General features: G+C 35.9%; 1 protein-coding gene across 5 annotated transcripts in view; it reads right to left on the minus strand.

The window, feature by feature from the left end:
• Positions 1 to 21,370, minus strand: part of Robo1 (roundabout guidance receptor 1) — a 919,114-nt gene that overhangs the window by 667,473 nt on the left and 230,271 nt on the right. Inside the window, exon 1 of one of the 5 annotated variants that reach the window (XM_040750587.1) lies at positions 4,959 to 5,459. The exons of the other annotated variants lie outside the window; for them this stretch is intronic. Within the exon in view, the coding sequence (XP_040606521.1) occupies positions 4,959 to 5,067 (109 nt within the window). The 5' untranslated portion in view covers positions 5,068 to 5,459. Of the gene's footprint in view, positions 1 to 4,958; positions 5,460 to 21,370 lie in introns of those variants that run through there. 5 annotated transcript variants of the gene reach the window in all.

The following is a 21,370-nucleotide window of genomic DNA, read 5'->3' on the forward strand; positions in this document are numbered from 1 at the left end:
TTCCCTAATAGATGGAATGCCCATATCTTTTCTTTTCTCTCTTTTTTTTGGCCCTTGTCTTTTCTTGCTTTGTATATATTTCATTTAGATAAAAGAATCACGTTTCTCAATTAAATTAAATATTTTATGATCAAGTCATTGGTTTTCATTATGATTTTTGCTTTTGGAAATTGAGTAAAGGTAATCACATTGTATAAAGAGAAATGAAACAGTTTGATGTATTGTGAAATTCCTGCTCATCTATTTTTAGTGTTTTCTCTCAGGAGTACTTATTTCTTGTCATAGTGTTGTGGGACTTCTATGAGCTACATACTGTTTTAATAAAGCAGTGTTTTAATCTAAAGGTGAAAATATATATTATATTCACGTTCAGTTTTTATTATGTGATTAGATGACTTTAAATAAAAATTAATATGCTCGTTTTTAATGGAACCACTTAAAGTTTTAAATATACATTATGTATAGTCTCAATATTTTGTAAAATAATTTAACTATATTTGGTTCATAACTTATTCAATCAATACATACATTGATTGAATGTTTTATTGTGGGTCTTTATTAAAGATTGTGATATAAAAGCAAAAAGACTATGACATTCCACGCCTTTTAGCTTACTGGTGGTGAACTAAGCAAGTGATAAATATATGGTATAAATTTAGGTACTAGTATGTGTAGGCAGTAGATTGAGGAAATTTGGTGCTTCTATTTTTAAACGGTAGAGGCATTTATTATTTCTTCTTGTTTAAAATTATAATGTACAATTATTTTGCTTTTTTAGCATTTGATACATTTTAAGCATTTTTATCAACCTTCCTTCCTTCCTTCCTTCCTTCCTTCCTTCCTTCCTTCCATCCTTCCTTCCTTCCTTCCTTTTTTGATTGGTGTCTCATGTTGTCCAGGCTAGCTTTAACCCTCTGCTGTAGCCAAGGTTGGCTACGATTTCATCCTCTTGCTTTCACTTCTCAGGTGGTGTGCTCTCAGGTGTGAGCCACTGTGTTGAATTTGTGAGTTCTGGGTTTGAACTGAGAGCTCTGCGGAACGCTAAAGAAACACTACTAACTTAGTTATATAGCTCAGATTGTCATAGGCCCTCAGAGAAAGACTGCCACTATCACTTTGCTAAGTGGATATCATGCCAAACTGCATTCCAAACACTTTAAAAATAAATTTCATACCCATAAGTATGTATGTATTATCCACAAGCATATATAAATTCATACTATACATATGAATATAATATATAAGAGGTAAATATAATATGTAATATATGGACATATATATATATTCATAAATTCAAACAACTTTCAGTCCTCCCCACTGAATCCTCTTTTCGTAGTTGCTCTGGTCTCAGTCCTCCCCACTGAATCCTCTTTTGGTAGTTGACCTGATCAATGCTGGGACTCACAGCTGATGTAGCTGTAGGGTGTAAACAACAGCAGAGTGATCCATTCTAAAGGAGATACTCCTCTCCCCAAACATTCCAGGCTCAATAGCCATTGCAGATGAGACAACAGAAAGAGTCAGCAGTTTGGAAGGCTCCTGTGATAGAATGTGCTCTGAGTATGCTCTCGTGAACTCACTGCAAAGATGGTTACCTGCACAAGAACCCAACTACATCAAGAATGAGATTTTGAGACAGGAATTTCTTTTTAATCTAGGCTGGTTTCCAACTTGCATGCAACACCACTCCAGGGTTCAAGTCACTATTTTTGAAGCCTTGCTGTTGTTTGAAAAGCAAGTTCTGCAAGATCAATTAGAGTTATCTGAGTGTCTATGTTTTGATCCATTATATGTTTCATTATAATGAATATTTTAATATCTCTGTATGTTAACATTAGATCTAAATCCAAATCATATTTAGTAAAGTTACATATTGCAGATAAATGATATGCCAATTCATATTGTTTGTAACTCTAGCTAGTAAGAGAATATATCAATATTTACAATGGGTACTATACTCAAAAAGAACAAAAAACCCTCAGTTTTAAGCTGCAGAAATGGCTTAATAATTTAAATATTTGCATATTTAAAATTTCATAAATAAAACGTTATTAAACAACTATTAAGAAATACTTAACCGATGAGATCTAGTGTGCTCAGTGGGGTATGGCTATAAGCAAGGAGTCTCTCTTAGAGGCAAGAAAGTATAACTATTTCTTATTACAAACAGAAAAATACACTAATAGCCATGACTTGACATACTCTGAAACTTAATCATTATGATTAAGATTTATGTTGATATTATCACTGTTATTTTTAATAAACTACCTAATTCTCAGTTGGCTATTAGGTTTAACTTCTATTTAAATATGTATCATAACTTCCCTTCACTTGATATCTACTGTTGAGTATACATATGTTTTACATCATAATTTGTGATCAGGGTCTACTGATTTGTATCTAGAGGAATTCTCTTACTTAGTAAATTCTTCATGGATTTCTCACCTTTGCATGCCTGGTCTCTCCTGTACAGGGGCATGTTTGATTACTTGGTTGCTTTTTGCTGGTAGTTCACTTTGGATGCAGCAGTAACAGATTCCTTAGAGACTACATTTTCTGGACATTTTACTTCTATGGAAGTTAAAACATTTATAACCATACATTAAATGTCTACATTTAGAACAACTGCTTGATTACATTGCTCTCCATTTCCCCACTAACATTATTCTAGTATTGCCTATTCTACTTGCCTAAATATATTGTTTGAAAAGCATTGTTATTTTGAAACATTTGTCTCTTGTGAGAGACTATGCCTGTTCAATGAGAAAGATGACTTTGAAGTGCATTCCTCAAGAGGTTCCATTTTGTACATCCCAGGACAGATTCACTTGGGAATCTTAAATGTCACCTCAAAGCTGACAGATCAGCTGTGGTGTGGGTCCTTGTGGAACAATTCCTCACTGAGGGATACTTGTGCAATGGTACAGCACTGACCTCTGCATCTGAGCAGAGATGACAGAACTGCATCTGAACCTTCGTACCCGGTGAATGTTCCTGAGCAAGCCACTTAACTTTGGGTGTCAGAGTTATGGTTGATCTTCATTGTCAAGTTATCAGATTTACTGACCTGGAATCACCTTTGTTCATGCTTGTGAGCATGTACTGTCTCTGAATGTGGGTACCATCATCCACAGGCTGGAGTTATAATCTAAAAAGTAGGGGAGTAGATGAACCCCCGAATTCAATATTTTCTGCTTGTCTTGTGTCTTAGTATGACCAGCTGCCTCATGATTCTGCTACCATTGACAGTTTCAAGCCTTCCTTGCTTTGGTGAATGTATCATCCTAAATCAGAAGCCAAACTTATCTCTCTTCCCTTAAGTTTCTAGTTGCTCAGTCTTTAGTAACTGCAGGAAGACAAGTGAATAATACACTAAATTTCTCCATCTTCAAGAACAAGTTTCAATGTGTACATTGGGTATCATGGATTTCTGAAATCATCATGAAAAATTGACATCATTATGGACAATACGGATAAATAAGAAATACTATTAGTTCTATGGACTGATGTAATTATATTTAAAGTCCAGATGTAGAGTAACTCTTAAGAACCCTGGTGTTTGGAGACAAATGCACTCTACTGTTTTTCCCTAAGGTATAATAAGCTTATAGTTTTACAGTGAAAATACTGAGGCCATATGTGTATACACAAAAACAACTGATCAGAATGACATAAATGCTTGACCTACACATCTGACTTTTTATGTAGAGAAAAAAAGAAATAAAAAGAGAGAAAAGAACACAGCAAGCCAGTGAGGATTGTGAACTGAGAAGTTTAAATGCAAATACTGGAAGTTGGTTCTAGGATGCCTCCAGCCTGTCTTGCTTAGAGTTCCACTAATCTATCCTCCACAGATTTCCACCCTGAGGCCAAGTCAGTAGGACAGAACACACCACGATAAGAACAATGAAATTCAAGTTGTCCTATCAACAATTAGCTTACAGGTCCCCATGAATCTGAAGAAAGTCAATAAAAGAGGTTACTGACTGGCTTACCTCTTTAGAACATTCATAGTAAAAAGCAATATTCCTTTGTTCATACCAGTTTTTAGATCCATTTCCATCTCTCTTTTTAAAAGAAAGATATTAAAAATAGGAACTGTGAAAATATATTTCAAAGCTTGCTGTAAAGTGCTTATACAATGTTCACAGGTAATTGCATCTGTTCACATGTGTAGATGAACACACACACATATACTCACATGCATCCACACTAACATGTGATACCCTGTGAGATAATAAAATGTAGATAAGGTGTTGGCTGTTTGGAAAAAATAGTGCAGAGGTCCACATCAAATCCATCTCTTACCTTTAACACTAGATTAATTTTATACCTACAGATTAAAATAGTGCTTCAAATAATATATAAACACAGAAACAAAGTTCAAAGTGATGTAGCTTAGGGCTTGCACATTCACAAGGAAATAATCAATAAGTTAATGACCCTGAATGTAAAAGGTTTACCAACCCCTAATTATAAAGTATCAATGCTTAGTTATTCAAAGGAAAGTTTTTACAATGTTTGCAATTTCTGTTTCCTTTCCTATTGCCCTCAAACCAAAGAGCTTATATATGAGTTTTTATTACATAGCTAGTGTTCTGATATTCACACAAATACTTTCAACATATTTGCTCTTCATATATGGGTGGTGATTATAATACATGTCCTTAGGACCTACCAGTCAAAGTCTTCCCAAGTGCTGGAAACTGTAAGAGTTAAAAGAAAAAAAAACAAAATTCTTTGTAATATGAATCAGAACAATATTTCCACTGAGTAGCACTTAGAAGGTGGAGCCATTTATTCTTCATGCATATTTAATGTGTAAAATTATTTTTACATCCTAAAATAACCTCTTGAAATGCCACGCATTAAAAGCTAGGCAGAGCAGATACATTCCTAAACATAAAGAAGAGAGAAAGAAAGAAAAGAACTAACAGTGAAATAATCTTGCTACTCACGGTTCTTTTCACCTCTCCACCTTGACCCAGCTTTCATTCTGCCGGAGATACCCACAGGAGAAGCTATTTCAGCCATTGAGAACAGCAGCATCAGTAACAGCACAGCCATGCCAGGTAAAAATAAGCTCTGTGGAGAGTCCTGTTGCAGACGAACCTGAAGGCTCTTATTGAGAATAGAAACCTAGAGCCAACCCTGTCATTTTAGTCACCAGAAGTGCAAAGATGCTTATCCCCATTTACTTCACAAAATAGAACAGGTATGTTCATCTCAGCCTCTATTTGATTTGTGCAGGAATGTTTTCTAACACTCCCCCCAAACTAGAAGAGATGTACAGCGTCCCTCTATACATAAGCGCAGATGTGAGGAGAGAGACGCTGACAGTTTTCCCTGTGTTTCTGCAGCCACCAGTCTCTAACCCGCTTCTGCCATCCCTCACTTTCTCCCAAATGTTTGTCAACATCTTTCATAACATGGTTAAGAGAAAAAAAGCTGAGATTTCCGCATTTTCCCACCTCCCCATTCTGTACCACTGATTATAGTACTTGACGAAACTGAGTATTTAATTTTGGCACTGCAAACACACCTCATTTCAAACAGAGGTGGTTGTTAAGACGCGGAGAGAAAGCCCTCTCTGGTGCTCAGAGCTCTAGCTAGCATCTTGGAGAAGGGATTAGATGTATAAATATTGGCTGCTGAGGGATGATAAAAATACCCCTGAAAAGAGGGAGTGGTAAACAGCCATCCTTCATACTCAGCCTGCACTGTTCGATTTCTCTATTCAGAGAATAATATATAAAGACAGTCTGCCAGAAATATCTCAGCTCCATGAAGCAGGCAAAATGTAGTGTGCATGACACGTTCTGGGATCATCTGCAGTGCATCATAAACACTCGCTTGCTTTGTAAATACATGTTGGTATTTTCCAAGTCTTCTGTTTCCTGCATAATGATTTTTATCACTTTATGAGCTGAGCAGAATTTTCATCAAATCAGATTTCTCTGCTTTAGGGTGAAGTCTATTTCCTGTGGGCAAATGGGAATGTTGCCTTGAATTATTTTTGGAACTACTCTGTAGTGACATAGATGCTTGCCTTCTCATTGGAGCACACTTATTTACTTTTAGTAATAAAATAACTTAATGCTTCCAAAATCATAATTCCACAAAACATATGCTAATGTTTTAATAAGCACATAAAGCTATTTTTAGATACCTCTACACTCATAAGAATGTTCTCTAACTTGATGGTGTTCACACAGCTGCCAAGGCAGCTTTCTAAAACATGTACCTGATGACTTGCAACTCACTCGCCTGTTCAGGTTCTACAGCTGAGGTAAATTAAAGATCTCTAGTAGGAAAACCAGTATATAAACAAGCTAAATAGACTTGGTATGTGACAGGAGGTGAAGGTGGGGATTGTGGCCATGCACAGAGATAAATGAGACACTTGGTATTGCTTGCTGTTTCTCATGTTCTTCTTGTTGATGTTTGTTCTGCAGTATCAGAACTGCTATCTTTGTGGACAGTTGTTGTTCATGTGGAGAGTTGCATTTAGTAAGAATCTGAGGGACTGGGCTGGCATGATGGTTCAAGTTTGCCAACCTTCATTCTAATCCCCAGAGCTCTATGATCTGCTAAACTGGTATCCCAAGCAATGAACAAAAGACTCTATCCCCAAAACCAAGGTGGGAGGTAGGTACCAACACAAGAAGTTGTTCTCTCACCTTTATGCAAAGGCTGTTCTCAAGCATACACTTGATACACACACATGTGTGTGCAAACACTTGAAGGATTAAGCCCATAGGTAGCAAGATGATGAATTCTGGTCAATAATGATTGGGCTCATAGGCCTAATGTATCAGAAGCAGAGTTGCTTTTTGATTCTTGCTCTTAAACACCATGAGATAACAGAAATACGTCATCTCAAGCTGGTGAAATCTGGGTGTAAAATTTACTCTGTAAACCCTGTTGGGGTGGAGCACTCACACCTTCAATCTCTTCACATGGGAGGCAGAGGTATGTGGATCTCTGTGTGTCTGAGGATATCCTGGTCTACAGAGCCAGTTCCAGGACAACCAGGACTACATAGAGAAACCCTGTCTTAAAAATTAAAACAAAAGAAAACACAACAAAATTTACTCTGTAAGAATAAATAACCATACCTTGGATCTCAATCTCTCTCTCTCTCTCTCTCTCTCTCTCTCTCTCTCTCTCTCTCTCTCTCTCTCTCTCCTCTATTTCTCCATTTCTCCTTCCCTTTCTCTCTCTTCTTTTCACTCAATTTCTTCACTCTATGCATTTTATTCCTATTCTGGGTGTCTGGAAGACCATGACTGCCATTATATCATCTACTGACCATACTGCTGTCTTTTGTCTTTTGCCTAAGTGGTAGAAGATAAATGATCTTATTATTGTAATGCAAACTAGCAGAGTTACATTCTAATCAATCACATAGCTTCTGGAAAATGTTTCATTAGTAACATGATTTTCATAGTTTTAGACATTTAGAACTCAAAGTGAACAGTTGTTAACAGTTCCTAACTTTTCCACTCTGGCCAGATGGTCATGCACATTTAACTTATAGATCTGATTTTGTAATGCATATTGATTGTAGTCAAGCTATCACAAAAAGAAAATGCCACATCTATCTCATATAAAATACGCTCTTTATAAAGGACATCTGTTAATCAGGTCCCTAGCTAAGATTCCAGTTCACTGTAGACCCTCTTAACTATGTCATATAGAAGATTCATTAATATGATACTTATGCTAAAAGAACATCGATACAGAGGAACCACTCTGTGTATGGAACTGACTTGTGTACATTTTTGTCCTTTTACTTCCTCCATGAGGTCTTATATTTATCTCCTGTCTTGTCTTTCCAGAAGGGTATAAATTATTTTGTTTTAAGATCTACTTAAAAGAATTTACAATTTGATAAAAACCGTACCCCACTTAAAAATCTAATTCAAAAACTGGTAGTGCTATTGCACATTAGAGATGAACAAAATTTAAAAATTAACTACATTAATTTTCTGTCACCTGAAATTCATTCAGTAGATTAGATGGATAAAGATACAAATGGGATAGAAGAAACCATGCAAAAGTAACTTTATTATTATTCTAACACCCTGATCAATAAAAGTTTCTCAGCCATGACATCCTCCTATTTTTTCCACTATTAATTAGAATAGCTATTTATATGTAGCCTCAATAACTGTTTAATTGGATGAATAAATTAACAAGCAATAAACTGAACTGTTTAATGCAAATAGAATTAACACTATTTTTTTAAGTTAGGCACCTTGCTATATAACAGAATATCGAAAAGAGTGATGTAGACATATACACAAATGGGAGACTGAGACACCCATGAAAAGACAAGAAAATTTTGCTGACTGCTACTGAAAATATATTAGACATAATCACACTTATAAGACTTCAAGCTAGCCAGCATGACTTCAGGTGAATTTAGAGAGAGGAAAATATGCAAGCAACACAGGAACTTAGGAATTGAAGATATATTTAAGGCCAAAAAGGTTTAGAAGCTCAAGCATGTATGTAGATCTATGAGACGAGTCCGTCCTTGAGTCAAATTCAAATTGAATAGTGATCAAGAACAAGTTTTGAGTGGTGTTACAGCATTTGGTCCATAAGCAAAAGATCAGATAAAATTTAGGTCACATTTGAAGGGGAAGTTAGTATCATAGACCATGATTCCAATTTGAGGAGCAGATTCCAGTCTGAGAAAAATAGAGAAATGGCATAGAAGACCACACGAGGAAGAATCATGATACTAATAAAAGTAAAGAAAGGCAAAGCAATGACAAATAGATATGACCTTAATATTCAAATTCCCATTCTCATCTATTTTCCAGCACCTTTTACACATTAATGTCACTTCAAATTGTGCTTGATGAATACATCTGCCTTAATTTGTCTTACATGGCTTTCATGCATGCAATTCGTTTAAATATGAAGAAACATTGTTTCAAATTCTAAAGTAACTTCAATTGCACTTTCATATACATCATAAGAGGACCATACAATAACTGGAAAATTGATGATGAGAAATTGATTTTCGTTCTTCAAGTCTCCTGAAGTATGCATTTGAAAAGATGCCTGGAGGATATAGATATGAAGTGGTCTCAAGTCCCACATTAAATCCAAAAGTGATCCAGATAACATGGGATTTGAATATTACTGATTATGTATATATATAGAGAGATTTAGCTTTAGGAACACTGTGTTTACCATTGTATATTTATTAATTTATTGTATATGTGTTTGGATATGCATACTAGAATGGACGAATGGAGGTAATAGGACAATTGTAGGAGTCTGCTCTCATCTTCTGTCATATGGGTACTAAGGACTGACCTTAATTTGGCAGTCATCATCCTAACCTACAGAGCCATCTTGCTGTCTCAGCACTAACTTCTTATTAGTACTTTTGAAATCTGGCCTTAACATCTTTTCATACTTTAATTAATAATGTAGGATACATGTATGATACACAGTACTTACATTATTCTCACTTTTCCATTTAATAGCCTATTATCCTTTCAAAAATTAGTCAATGAACAACAGGATACCACTGAGAGCAAAGCAAGTCTACCATTAGAAGTGTAATATAAATTCTTAAAAGTCTGAAAGCTGTGTACAGCTTTGCGTGACATGATTTATTTCCATCCATTCCATAAATAAAATTATTTTTCAACCTAAACAGGTGTTTCAGAATTCAAGCGACTCTGTAGTTTTAGAACAGGATCTAATTTTATTGCTAGCAGCAGAAATGTTTGTCTATTAAAAAGTACTGAATGGCTAAGGGTCTTGTAAAGAGAGAAGATGCATTTCAATTTTACCTTTGGTTAAATGAGAGCAAACTCTTAATCCCTTGTCAGTAAAACTTGTATTTCTGACAAATAAGTTCATAGTACCACCCAGGTGTTGCTCTTCACTAGTGACTGCGGCTTCTTTGACAGTTGGTTTTCAGCTGTGTCATTGCACAGGCTACAGACATGGCTACCAATAAGAAAGCTATGCTCTCCTGAATAACTTGGAGTCTCTGAAGATGATAGCAGTGCCTTCCTCAGTCCCACCTACATTTAAATATGAAGATTCAAACCTTGGATGGAGAGAGTTTAAGTCTATTCCTGCATTACTGAATATATGCCATGTGTCTGTTCTTCATCAAAATGCTGTAACAAAAATGATATCTCTAATGTTTGCAGTTGCACCATATGTCCAGGTTTTGTTGGAACTCTGCCCAGAGATTGTTTGTGCCAGGATCTGGTGACCCACCTGGTGGCTAATAGGTCACATAATCGGGAACCAGTCTGTAGTAACTGACAGTCAATGCCATTTGTCAGACATGGGAGAAGAGTTCCAAGGAACCCTGTAGCCCATTTGATAATAATAGTGAAGCAGCAGAAATATTTGTGCTAACCCTGTGCTATCAAGGCCCAACTGTCCTCAGCTTCATACTTGTTATCGTTATGATCCAAAATGATACCTGACTTGTAGGATGGTTGAAAACATAAATTAAAACAAATAAATATTTTAAAACAATGCTAAAAATAAAGCAGACCCTGGTAATATGCCAAGGAATAATATTGCTTCTTCTGGTATTGATATAATTTTTACAGAAAAAGGAGAAAAAAAGGGTATGACAGGCTTTGCATAAAACCATGCTGGTATAGAGTTACGACTGAGGAGTACTCATATTTATATGTTCCTAAATGCAATTTATTAATTTGATTCCAAAGGGGTAGTCAGTTTGCCAATTATTTGTATTCATGTGTATATATAATTGTTATTAGCAGTGATGATTGCATATAATAAAATAATATAAACATTATGCATATAAGATATTGGTTAATGTAGTATGCCAGATGCTACCTGAGTGACTGTGGAGGTTTGAATAGGTATGGCTCTATAGCCTCCTGTGTTTGAATGCGTGGCCCACAGGGAATGGCACTATTAGGAGGTGTGGCCTTGTTGGAGTAGGTGTGGCTTTGTTGGAGGAACCATATCACTGTGGGGGGGGTGCTTTGAGGTCTCATATACATGCTGAAGCCACACCCAGTGTGACAGTTCTCTTGCCTACAGATCAAGATGCAGAACTCTCAGCTCCTTCTCAAGCACCATGTCTGCATGCACGCTGCCATGTCCTGCCATGATGATAATGGACTAAATCTGTGAAACTGTCAGCCAGCCCCAACCAAATGTTTTCCTTATAGGAGTTGCCGTGATGACGATGCCTCCTCACAGCAACAGAAACACTCAGACAGTGACATTGCCTTTTATTTTGAGACCACACTTTCTGTTTACCACTGTGTGTATTGTTATCTCTGGGTTTAATGTCCTTGCCTCTGGAATAACTTTGGCAGATACCTTCAAGAAAAGCTCTTCACCAACATTTTCCTTTCTCTGGTGATCAGCTCCTTCAGTATTAGAAAGTACTGAACTCTCCCAGATTCCACAGCTTCTCTCACTATATTATTTATAAAATATATGTAAAGGTTTTAAATTTTCATCAACCCCAAACTTGGCTGTTAACTTGTAGAGAAGATGAATGTTATGAGTATGTCTGTGTTTTTGAATCTCAATAAATTACTGTTGGATGAATGACTACATTAGTAAGAACTCACGTATTCTTAAATTATTTGTCTGTCATGGGTTTATTGAATTCCTGACATTTGTTAGAGAATTCCTCAAATTTGTTTAATTTGAGACATTAGACGAGAATCACAGTTTTCTGTAAGGTCTAGTTTAGACCTTACATCTCAACTCCTTCACTTTTTAACATGAAGATATAGCCTTGTATATTCCTATAGTCTCTATATATTCTGTGTAAAATTGAAAATTAATGTATATGAACTTGGCTCATAACATTCAAGGTCAAGAAGAAACTCGGGTAACTATACGAGCTTACAGATATTGCTATAGATATAATTTTCTATTTTACCTTTTACTTTAATTTTACTCTGGTGGCATTTTATGCTTCCTGTTAACTGTCCTTAAGGAAGCTTTTGTAGCTACATTTCTATGAAATATTTCATTTCCTTACATTTTAGTGTCTTTGTTCAATTCAACTGAAGCCAGTGGGGAACCTCTCTCATGGTACAAGCTTTTTTGTATGGAGAAAAGGCAGTACACTTCATATCCTCAGTGTTTCAAGTTATACAAAAAGATATATGAATGCCATCAGAAGTAAAAAATAGCAAGATGGTTGTAATTGCAGAACATTCCAAGTCTCTTTTGACATGGAAAAAGCTCTTTGAAAACAAACTATAGATGCATGTTTAACATTAAAACTTGTTGCCTATGGCAAGAAGACAGTAATGAAGGAACAGTGCTGGGGTCTAGGATGGCTCATTGTGTAATGGTGCTTTCCATCAAGCTTGATGACCTGAGTTAGATTCCTGGAACCTGCATGGTGGAAGGTGAGAAAACAATCTCCTTCTATACATGTGTCAGTGTACATGTTGTCTTGGCACACATGCTAATGGACACAACACCACACAACACCACACACACACACACACACACACACACAATGAATGGCACACATGCTAATGGATACAACACCACACACACACACACACACACACACACACACACAAAATGAATGTATAGATATTTTTAAGTACAAAGAAACGGAGCTAATTTACAGAGCAGAGTTTTTAAAGACTTTACCAAACCTGCAATGTCCACATATGTAAATACATTGAAGAGAAATGTGTAACCTACAATTGTCTTAACTATTGCATGTTTTATGATGCAGTAACAATTAAATGAACTTTAGAGTTATATCTTTGATTTGCATTCATATCCATTGCATGCTTTTATCAAACTATCATGGTACTAATGGTATTTATTTAGCACTGAATTTGTCCACATTATCTATAGTAACTTTTTCAATTATCCATAATGATATTTTTTGTTGTTGTTGAAAAAATACATCAGAAATCATTGTTATGTCAGTAGGATCAAGCAATGCAGCTGAAGTGTTTGGGTTTTAGCCTGATTCAGGACTGAAGTAAATGAAGTTAAATCAGTTATTTTTCTGTTTACTATTAGAATATGGCAAAATTTGAATCCAAATCCCGCAGCATTTCATCTATGGATTAACTAGTTAAAAATCTTTAGGGGTATTCTCTAACCATAGCATTTAATTTCTTACCATACAAAAATATGAATAATAATGTCAGTTTGTGTAAAATGCCAAAGTATTTCCTTTGTTTGGATAAGGTATGGAAAAAACTGGGAACATATTTCCCAATCAGTTTGGAATCATGGATGGCCTGATAACTAATGGCCAAAGACTCTCATTCTGGAGTTACAGATGTCATACTTAAGTTTCCAAATGGTGTGAAAGCAATTTGTGCCCTCCACCTCCTGTTCATTCTTAAGAGCATTTCTTTCATTTGAATCCACATAAGTCGTGAACATAATATGCAAATCCAGGACTAAGCTAGCATCCGTTACCAAATTTTTGTTCTAAGCCTGATCCTGTGTACTGGGTCCAAACTGTTTAAGCCTATGTTGTTCATAAATCTGGAATTTTCTGAACACTTTTCTAGATAATCTTGTGACAAAATTGCAGGATTAACAGAACTCAGTTTTGGTCTTATCTAATATCAAATGGGTCATTGTGGAGATACAGTTCTGTAACTTCTAGGGATCCAGGCCTAGGCTCCAAACATTGTGGAATATCCAAGCTAGGGATTGCTTTTGGAAACCAGGCAGTAGTGCTAAGATGGGGGACATAGGCAGGGAGGATGTTAACCATCAAGGGCATGCTAGCACATACTGACCGTGCTGACCTCACTATTAGAAAAGGCAAATAGCTGGTCATCCAAACAGATTAATGTTGAGTGTATCCTAGGCTCATTAACTTTTAGTTTTGTGACACAAACCTCAAACAGATTCAGGGACTAAGGAGATGACTCATTTGGCAACGATGCCTTTTAAGCACAAGGACATGAGTTTGTAACCTCAGAACACAAATCAAAAGCCAGGCATTACCAGTAGGTAGTGTAAAAGACCCCTGAATTTTAGGGAGAGAGCAAGGTCATGCTTGTGGTGTGCTGGAGGGAGGAAAGGGATAAACTGTAAGTATATAATTATATTATAATTTCATAAATAAAATTATTATTAGAAAGTTAGGTATAATGTTTCATACTTGTAATCATCTGATGGCAAGATGGAAGGCAAGTAGATTTCTGGAACTCTCTGCCCATGATAGTCTATCTCAAATAGTGAATGATACCTAAGCAATTATACCTGAGATTTTCCTATGCCCCCCCATACACATATGAAATATGCATTGGAACAAGGGAAAGAGTCACAGTTTTTAAATGTCCAAAACATGCTAAGACAAATTTGTGGAATATGATGGAACAAAATACTCAAAACTAAATTATGATGTACAACATAAAAAAGAATGAAGGAAGATAAATTTAAAGACCTAGCACTCTAGCTTCACCATTTGTAAGTGTAAAGGAAGTCTGGAAATAACTGGGATTAAGATGAGGTTTGAGTCACCCTCACATATAGGAAATGGACATATAAGCCTTCCTATAAATAAGAAACCTAAAGATCAGTCAAAATATTTTCTTTACTTTTAAGGAAATTTGGGTGTATACTGCCAATCCTCACTTTCATATTAAATGAAGAAATACACAGGAAGTGTGATGTGTTAGGTTGTTATCACACACTCAGAAATGTTAAATCTCAGGGGACAGCTCTATGGTATATAAAGTGTTCATAAAAGCCTTATGACCAAGCTCTGGACATATATATCTGTGTAGGTCAGTGTCCCTCATGGACTCTATGTTTTCTCTCCTGTGGGATGTTTGTATTATGAGGGTTTGCTCAGCAAAGTTCTATGTGACTTTGTTGAAGAAAATTCTGGGACGAAGATTTATGATGTAAAACAATCTATAGAGATTATTTGCAACAGCTTCCATGAGAGCAGTCCCTGAATGATTTGGTATTTAGCATTTTGATTGGAAATGTCAAGGGATGTTTTCATGGAAATGTAATTGTGACTCATGAATCCCGATTCATGAAAACATGCTAGAGACCCATGGGCAAGCGTGTGAATGGGTGGGATGGAGATAGGCGAGATGAAAATCACTTTAAACTTTTCTATGCTATCACATTCAGTTGGTCACATTAACTATTTTCATAAGATGGCTTCGAGTTTTTGGTTACAGATCTCCCAGTAACTACAATATGTGTGGATTTAGAAGAGTTTTTCTATCTGTGCTAATGTGTTGCTGTAGACACATTTTCAGTAAAATAAAAATTCAAGTTTTAATTCTGGTAGCTAGATGGATAGATACTTCTAGTACAAAAGATGCCTCCTGGTTTACAGTTATCTCATTGAATGCTAAATAAGCTAAGTGAATTTCCTGCATTTAATTGTGTATAAATTACTCCTTGATATTCATTTAAGCAATCAGTTGAGAATTATCCATCTGATCAGGACAGGAATATTTTGCTCATTCTATCCCCGTCTACAACATCCCTGTACATTCCATGAACTAACGCAACCTATTGATCTTTCAGGTATGTGATCACAAATGCTGTACAACACCCTGAGTCCTTAGATACTGTCCTTAGAACTAGAGATACAGTAACATATTACAAGAAGACAAGGGCCTGCTTTTTCATCGACTTATAGTCTAAGGGCCTGCTTTTATTTCTCAAGAAGGTGAAAGAACTTTCTAAATGTTTTGGTTCTCAAAACCAGGGCCCCAATGAAGAATGTTCATAACAAATAATTCCTCTGAAAAATAAATGTTACTTTTAAAGCCCAGTGAAGATTTAGTGTAAGACATCATATTATAGAATTAGTCATTCATACATAGTCATCTATATTTACCCAATTACATATATGTTACACATCATATACTACATATTCTGGTGTATGGTTCCATTGACTCATAGGTTTCAATGCTTGGTCTATAGGGAATGGCAGTAGTAAGAAGTGTAGCCTTGCTGCGCTAGGTGTGGCCTTGCTGGAGTAGACCTAGCCTTGTTGGAGGAACTGTGTCACCGTGGAGGCAGATTTTGAGGTCTAATATAGGCTCAAGCTTCTCCCACTACACAGACTCCTGCTGCCTGTAGATCAAAATGTAGAACTCTCAGCTCACTCTCCATCACCATGCCTCTCTGCAGGCTTTATTGTCCTGCCTTGGTGACAATGGACTAAACATCTGAACTGTAAGACAGCCCAAGTTAAATGTTTTCTTTTTTAAGAGTTGTCATGGTCATGGTATCTCTTCTCAGCAATAGAAACCCCTAACAGAGACACACATAATGTAGAATTACATATTTCATATATATTATTTAGATAAAGTATTTACACAGATTTTAAAATAAACTGGAGAATTTTCACAGAATCATGGCAGAAAAACCTCTACTTGTATTTTATGTAAAGCCCAAATGAGTTGACAAGTACCTTTTTTTAATCAGTCTACATGTACGAGGTGTTACATTAGCACCTACTCAAACTTCCACTCTGAATTTTTCAACAGCAATGCATCAACACAAGATTTTTTTAAAAAGTAGAATATGTGTGAGAGAAGATGTTTTAGATGCCCCTTTGTCTATTGTGACTTGCAATTATTCTCTATTATAGACACACACCTACATGTTCTGGGAATCTACATGACTTGCATTCTCTACCAGCTCTGATAATCTGTTCTATGCTACACTGACCTTCAAAAAGCAGTATAATATCAGGGTGACAGTTTTCTTCACTCTTCTTTTGTGCTAAACTAAATTATAAAAAAGTAATTTGCGGCCGGGCGTTGGTGGTGCACGCCTTTAATCCCAGCACTAGGGAGGCAGAGGCAGGCAGATCTCTTTGAGTTCAAGGCCAGCCTGGTCTATAAGAGCTAGTTCCAGGACAGCCTCCAAATCCACAGAGACCCTGTCTTGAAAAACCAAAAAAAAAAAAAAAAAGAAAAGAAAAGAAAGAAAAATAATTTGCTTCAGTTGGAAAAAATTAAAATAATGAAGTTGCTTAATAGTTGACCCAAACCAGTTAAAATAATCAAGGAAAATATAAAATAAGGAATTTGAGGGAAAAAGCCACTAAAATACTTAGCATGTATCAAAAATTTTATCAATATGAAAATGAAACCATAACATCTTTTAATCATTCTATTTTGTCCTTAACCTAAGATAATTTCATATTTTTAATAGAATTTTATTTCTGGATTGTCCACAGACTTTTTAAATCTTTGCTCATGTTCTCTGAGATTGAATTCATATTCCTTTCTCATTAGAGCCTTAGATTTTTACATTTAGTCCAAACCTCACAACTGGCTGAGGAGAGTCTAATTTAAATAGAGACTGTTTAAATGGAGAAGAACTAAGGTGGCTTATAAATCTGAATAGCATATCCTCATGGCATGTTTTCAAGGGATTGGATGCTAACTTTTTCAGTTTATATATTCTGCATGAGATGTCTTTCAGCACTCTCTTTAAAAAGCTGTTTTTAGAAATCTGTGATTTTTCTTTAGAGCGGCCAAATTTGTGTTATCCCTGGTGTCTATTTAAACATTCATGGAGAGATATCAGAGCTCCATAATTAGAGGAGCCATTCTTTAGAAAGAATTTTAATATTTATTTTTATTTCATGTGTATGTGTACTTTGTCTGCATGTTTGTCTGTATACCACATATATACAGACCTTGGAGAGGGTGCTGGATCCCTGGGACTGGAGATACAGACTGCTGTGAACCAGCAACTTAGTACTATGAATCAAAGTCAGATGCTTGGGAAGAGCAGCCATTGAGTCAGTCTTAACCATTGAGTCATCTTTCCAGCCCCAGAGAAGACAGTCTTAGAGGCAAATTCTCCATGGTTTAGTATTGCTTACTTAGTCACACAATTAACATATATATATATATATATATCATGTATTTTCTATCATTGTTGGATGTTAGCTTTGAAATTTTATTGATATTTGCTTCCTTTTGGATACGTGCAACAGTCAGGAAATTACTAGAGTCATGGAGAACTTTCAAGGGAGGGGAAAATACTGAGAAAATATATAGAAATAGAAAAAAATACTAATATAATGAATTAAAAGGAATTACGACCAGGGAAGAGATAAATGAGGGTGAGGGATGGAGGGCAAAGGAGAAGAGGAAAACTTGGAGGGATAAATAACACTAAACATTTTCTAAATCATCATGGAAATTCAGTATTGTAGAAGCTTCCTCAAATACATCTATACATACACATTAAGAATTAAAGTGGAGTTATCATATAATGGGGCAACAATGCCCCTATTAGACATGAAAGGTTAACAAGCAAAGAGCCCACTGTCAGGAATGTGTTACTTCCCTGGGAGTTGTTCAGCAGTGAGATCATAAAGATACCCATAGATCCTGATGATCTCTAGAAGTCAACAGTGAAGCCGTAATTCTGAAGACACCACAGACTTGAGGAAATCAAGATGGAAACTTTATCCCCACCAGGAACTTTCATAGTGCTGGAAGGTGTAAAGCACTTATCATAATCAGCTGTTAGCCCTGTAGGCTGATGACGATTGCCCTGGCAAGACATCAACAGGCACACCAGTGGAACAAACATTGTGGAAGCAAACAACCAGTTTGATTAAATTCAGGGGCCATTCGCAAGATAAACCCATACCTGGCACCACAATTGGACCAAGAACCTATGGCTAGACTGGTCATAATAGCTCTTAGGAGAGAGTCTACCACTATCATTCTGCTAAATAAACATAGTATTTAGCTGCCTCCTAATGACTTCTCATTACACCCACAAATTAAGGCACCTCTAAACCTCATCAGCAAAGGTTCTGTTTGCTGCAGACAATGATCAACACAGAGATCCACAACTGGCCAAGACAGACAAAGTGAGAAATGGCAGAATGTTTAGCCTCAAAATGTTTATAAGATACTCCCCATTCCCAAAGCCCGGGGATCATTATGGACGAGCGAGCAGAAAGACTGAAAGAGTCCAGAAGTGGCACATGGAGATGCTGAAGCAGCATCTTTCGTGAACAACAGGGAGGGTGCACGCTCTTATGAACGCAAAGCAATGTTAACAGCACACATGTGAACCGTGAAAACCAAAGCCAGATCAAATCTTGGCATGGAAAGCACAGTAAGTCATGAAGTTCCACACTTATTTGAGGAGCTACAGGGAATTCTTAGCTGCTGGGAGAAGATGCATCAGTTTTCTCTAAGGATGTCGCATCTGATAAGTCAAATCTGCTCCAGTGGAAGGCCACACATTTAAAGGGCTTTAGAGGGAAAATTAACGTTGATGGGAAGAAAAAGAATGACTAATTGTATGGGAAGGGAATGGGAAGTCAGTCTGGGAAGAAGTTGGAGACAGAAGGAGAATATAATCAAAATGTGCTGTATCAAATTCTCAAACAACTAATGCAGATAGTCTTTTAAAAATTAAGAACACATGAGACAATGATATGGGTCATATATTTCAAAATCAAAGTTAATTAAAGTGAATAAGAGTAATAAAGCACTTTGAATTAAATTCATTTCTGTCTATACAGCCTTAGCTCTATAAATCTGTAGGATTATTGTGTTCATTTTGAGATTCCAGAGTGGTGACCAAACTATTTCTTTTTATTAGTTACATAAAAAAACAAACTTTTTAGCACTTTAGGGTGAGAACTATGAAGAAGGCATTGCTGTTAAAGCATGCTTTTAGTTACAATGTGGCTGAGAATCTAAAAAGAACAATTAGAAGTTGGACTCTGAAAAACATTGATCAAATTGAAGAACAGAGTTTAATTCATAGTGTCTTCAGGTAGCAATTAGGGAGTTTTTACTTTCTAACACTGACAGTGTCCTATTAGTCCATAAAACCAAAACCAAAAAAAAAAAAAAACCAAAACCAAAAAGAACAAAACACCAAAAAACAAACAAGAAATCAAACAAAAAACCAAACCAAAACAAACCAAAAGCAAACCAAACCACCACCACCACCAAACGCAACTTTGAAATCCCATCTTCGAAAACTCTGTCCTTTGATAGCTCCCAAGGATGTCAAGGACAGAATGATGGTGACACAATTGCTCACTTTTTTCATAGCAACTTGAAATGTTTTCTGAGTTTTTTTCTATGAGGAAAAGAACCATGTTTCTACATAATTCTTTTAAAACTGCATTTATTCCTAAATTCTGAGAAGTATGAATGGTAGAAACAACTGGGTAATAGAGATGATTAAGGAAAATTCAAACCATTCAGACAAATAATCTGAATAAAAGTTAGAGGTTTTATTGTTCAGAAAAACATTTTGGCTTTTTGTAATAAAAGTTCAAAGTTGTGTAGTTATTAATCTAATTGTTTCTATTTTCATTTTAAAATAATAAACTATAACAATTAAATCAAGGTACTTTGAATTTTAAAGCTTAAACAATTTTCTACATCAATATTTCTATTTCTGCATGGATGAGAGAAAAAGATCTATTTTCACCCTACAGCTCCGTAAAATGTTTGATTAATTTTTTATTAGTTAGTAAAATTTTATGTTAAAAAGAAAATAACCTCCTTTTACCCAGAACTTTAAATTTCCATTTTATTCCATCACAAAATACTTGTTGTTTCTCCAGCATTCCTTTTTAATGTTTATTCCCAGAGAAATAGAAAACATACTCAAGGCAAAGTTATTTATTGATTTTCCTTTGATCTGTGGGTTGTCATGTAAACTATGCGCCCCGTTTCTTTCTCACTCACATATGGGTTTGCTGACTGGCGGAGCTCTCAGATTTCTTTGTGGTTAAGGAGAGTTATTTTTGATACAGTGTGAGATATGTTAAAAGAGTGTTTGAAGTGTTAAAGCAGATATCTGGGCCAACAAAAATGAAGATTATGTTCTCAATTTTGATCACTCCCCAAACTGCAGGCTAGGATTCCTTGTGTCAAAGAAATCATTGTGAGAACTGAGGGTAGGTATGGAAAGATGGTTTCTAACATATGGGTTTTAGTAATAAAGATTAATTTAAACCGAAATTTAAAAATCTCATGCTTCCAGTATGATTTTTAGAGGATTTATTGTTTTTTTTCTTTCTCAATTCATTTTTTATTTCCCCCTTTCATTATTTCACATTCAGGCCAATCTCTGAATCTTTGCCTACCCTGTGTGCAAAGAAATGAATTTTGTGTATTTGGTCATATGTCATGGTGGTCAGTCTACTTGTCATATTTGTATCGTAGATCTACCTTTAATCAACAGATGATGGCGGTCAGTTTTAAAAAGGGAAGTTTGTACCAAAGAAAGAGACTGAAATTACTAGAAAGATATTAGTCCATCATCAGTTATTGCTTCTTACCATACCCCTTGGATGACTGAAATGCAGCCTGTGCAGTATCAACTAAAGATGATATGTCTG

The sequence above is a fragment of the Mesocricetus auratus genome, unplaced genomic scaffold (genome assembly GCF_017639785.1).
Source record: "Mesocricetus auratus isolate SY011 unplaced genomic scaffold, BCM_Maur_2.0 Super-Scaffold_100008, whole genome shotgun sequence".
Classification (NCBI taxonomy): domain Eukaryota; kingdom Metazoa; phylum Chordata; class Mammalia; order Rodentia; family Cricetidae; genus Mesocricetus; species Mesocricetus auratus.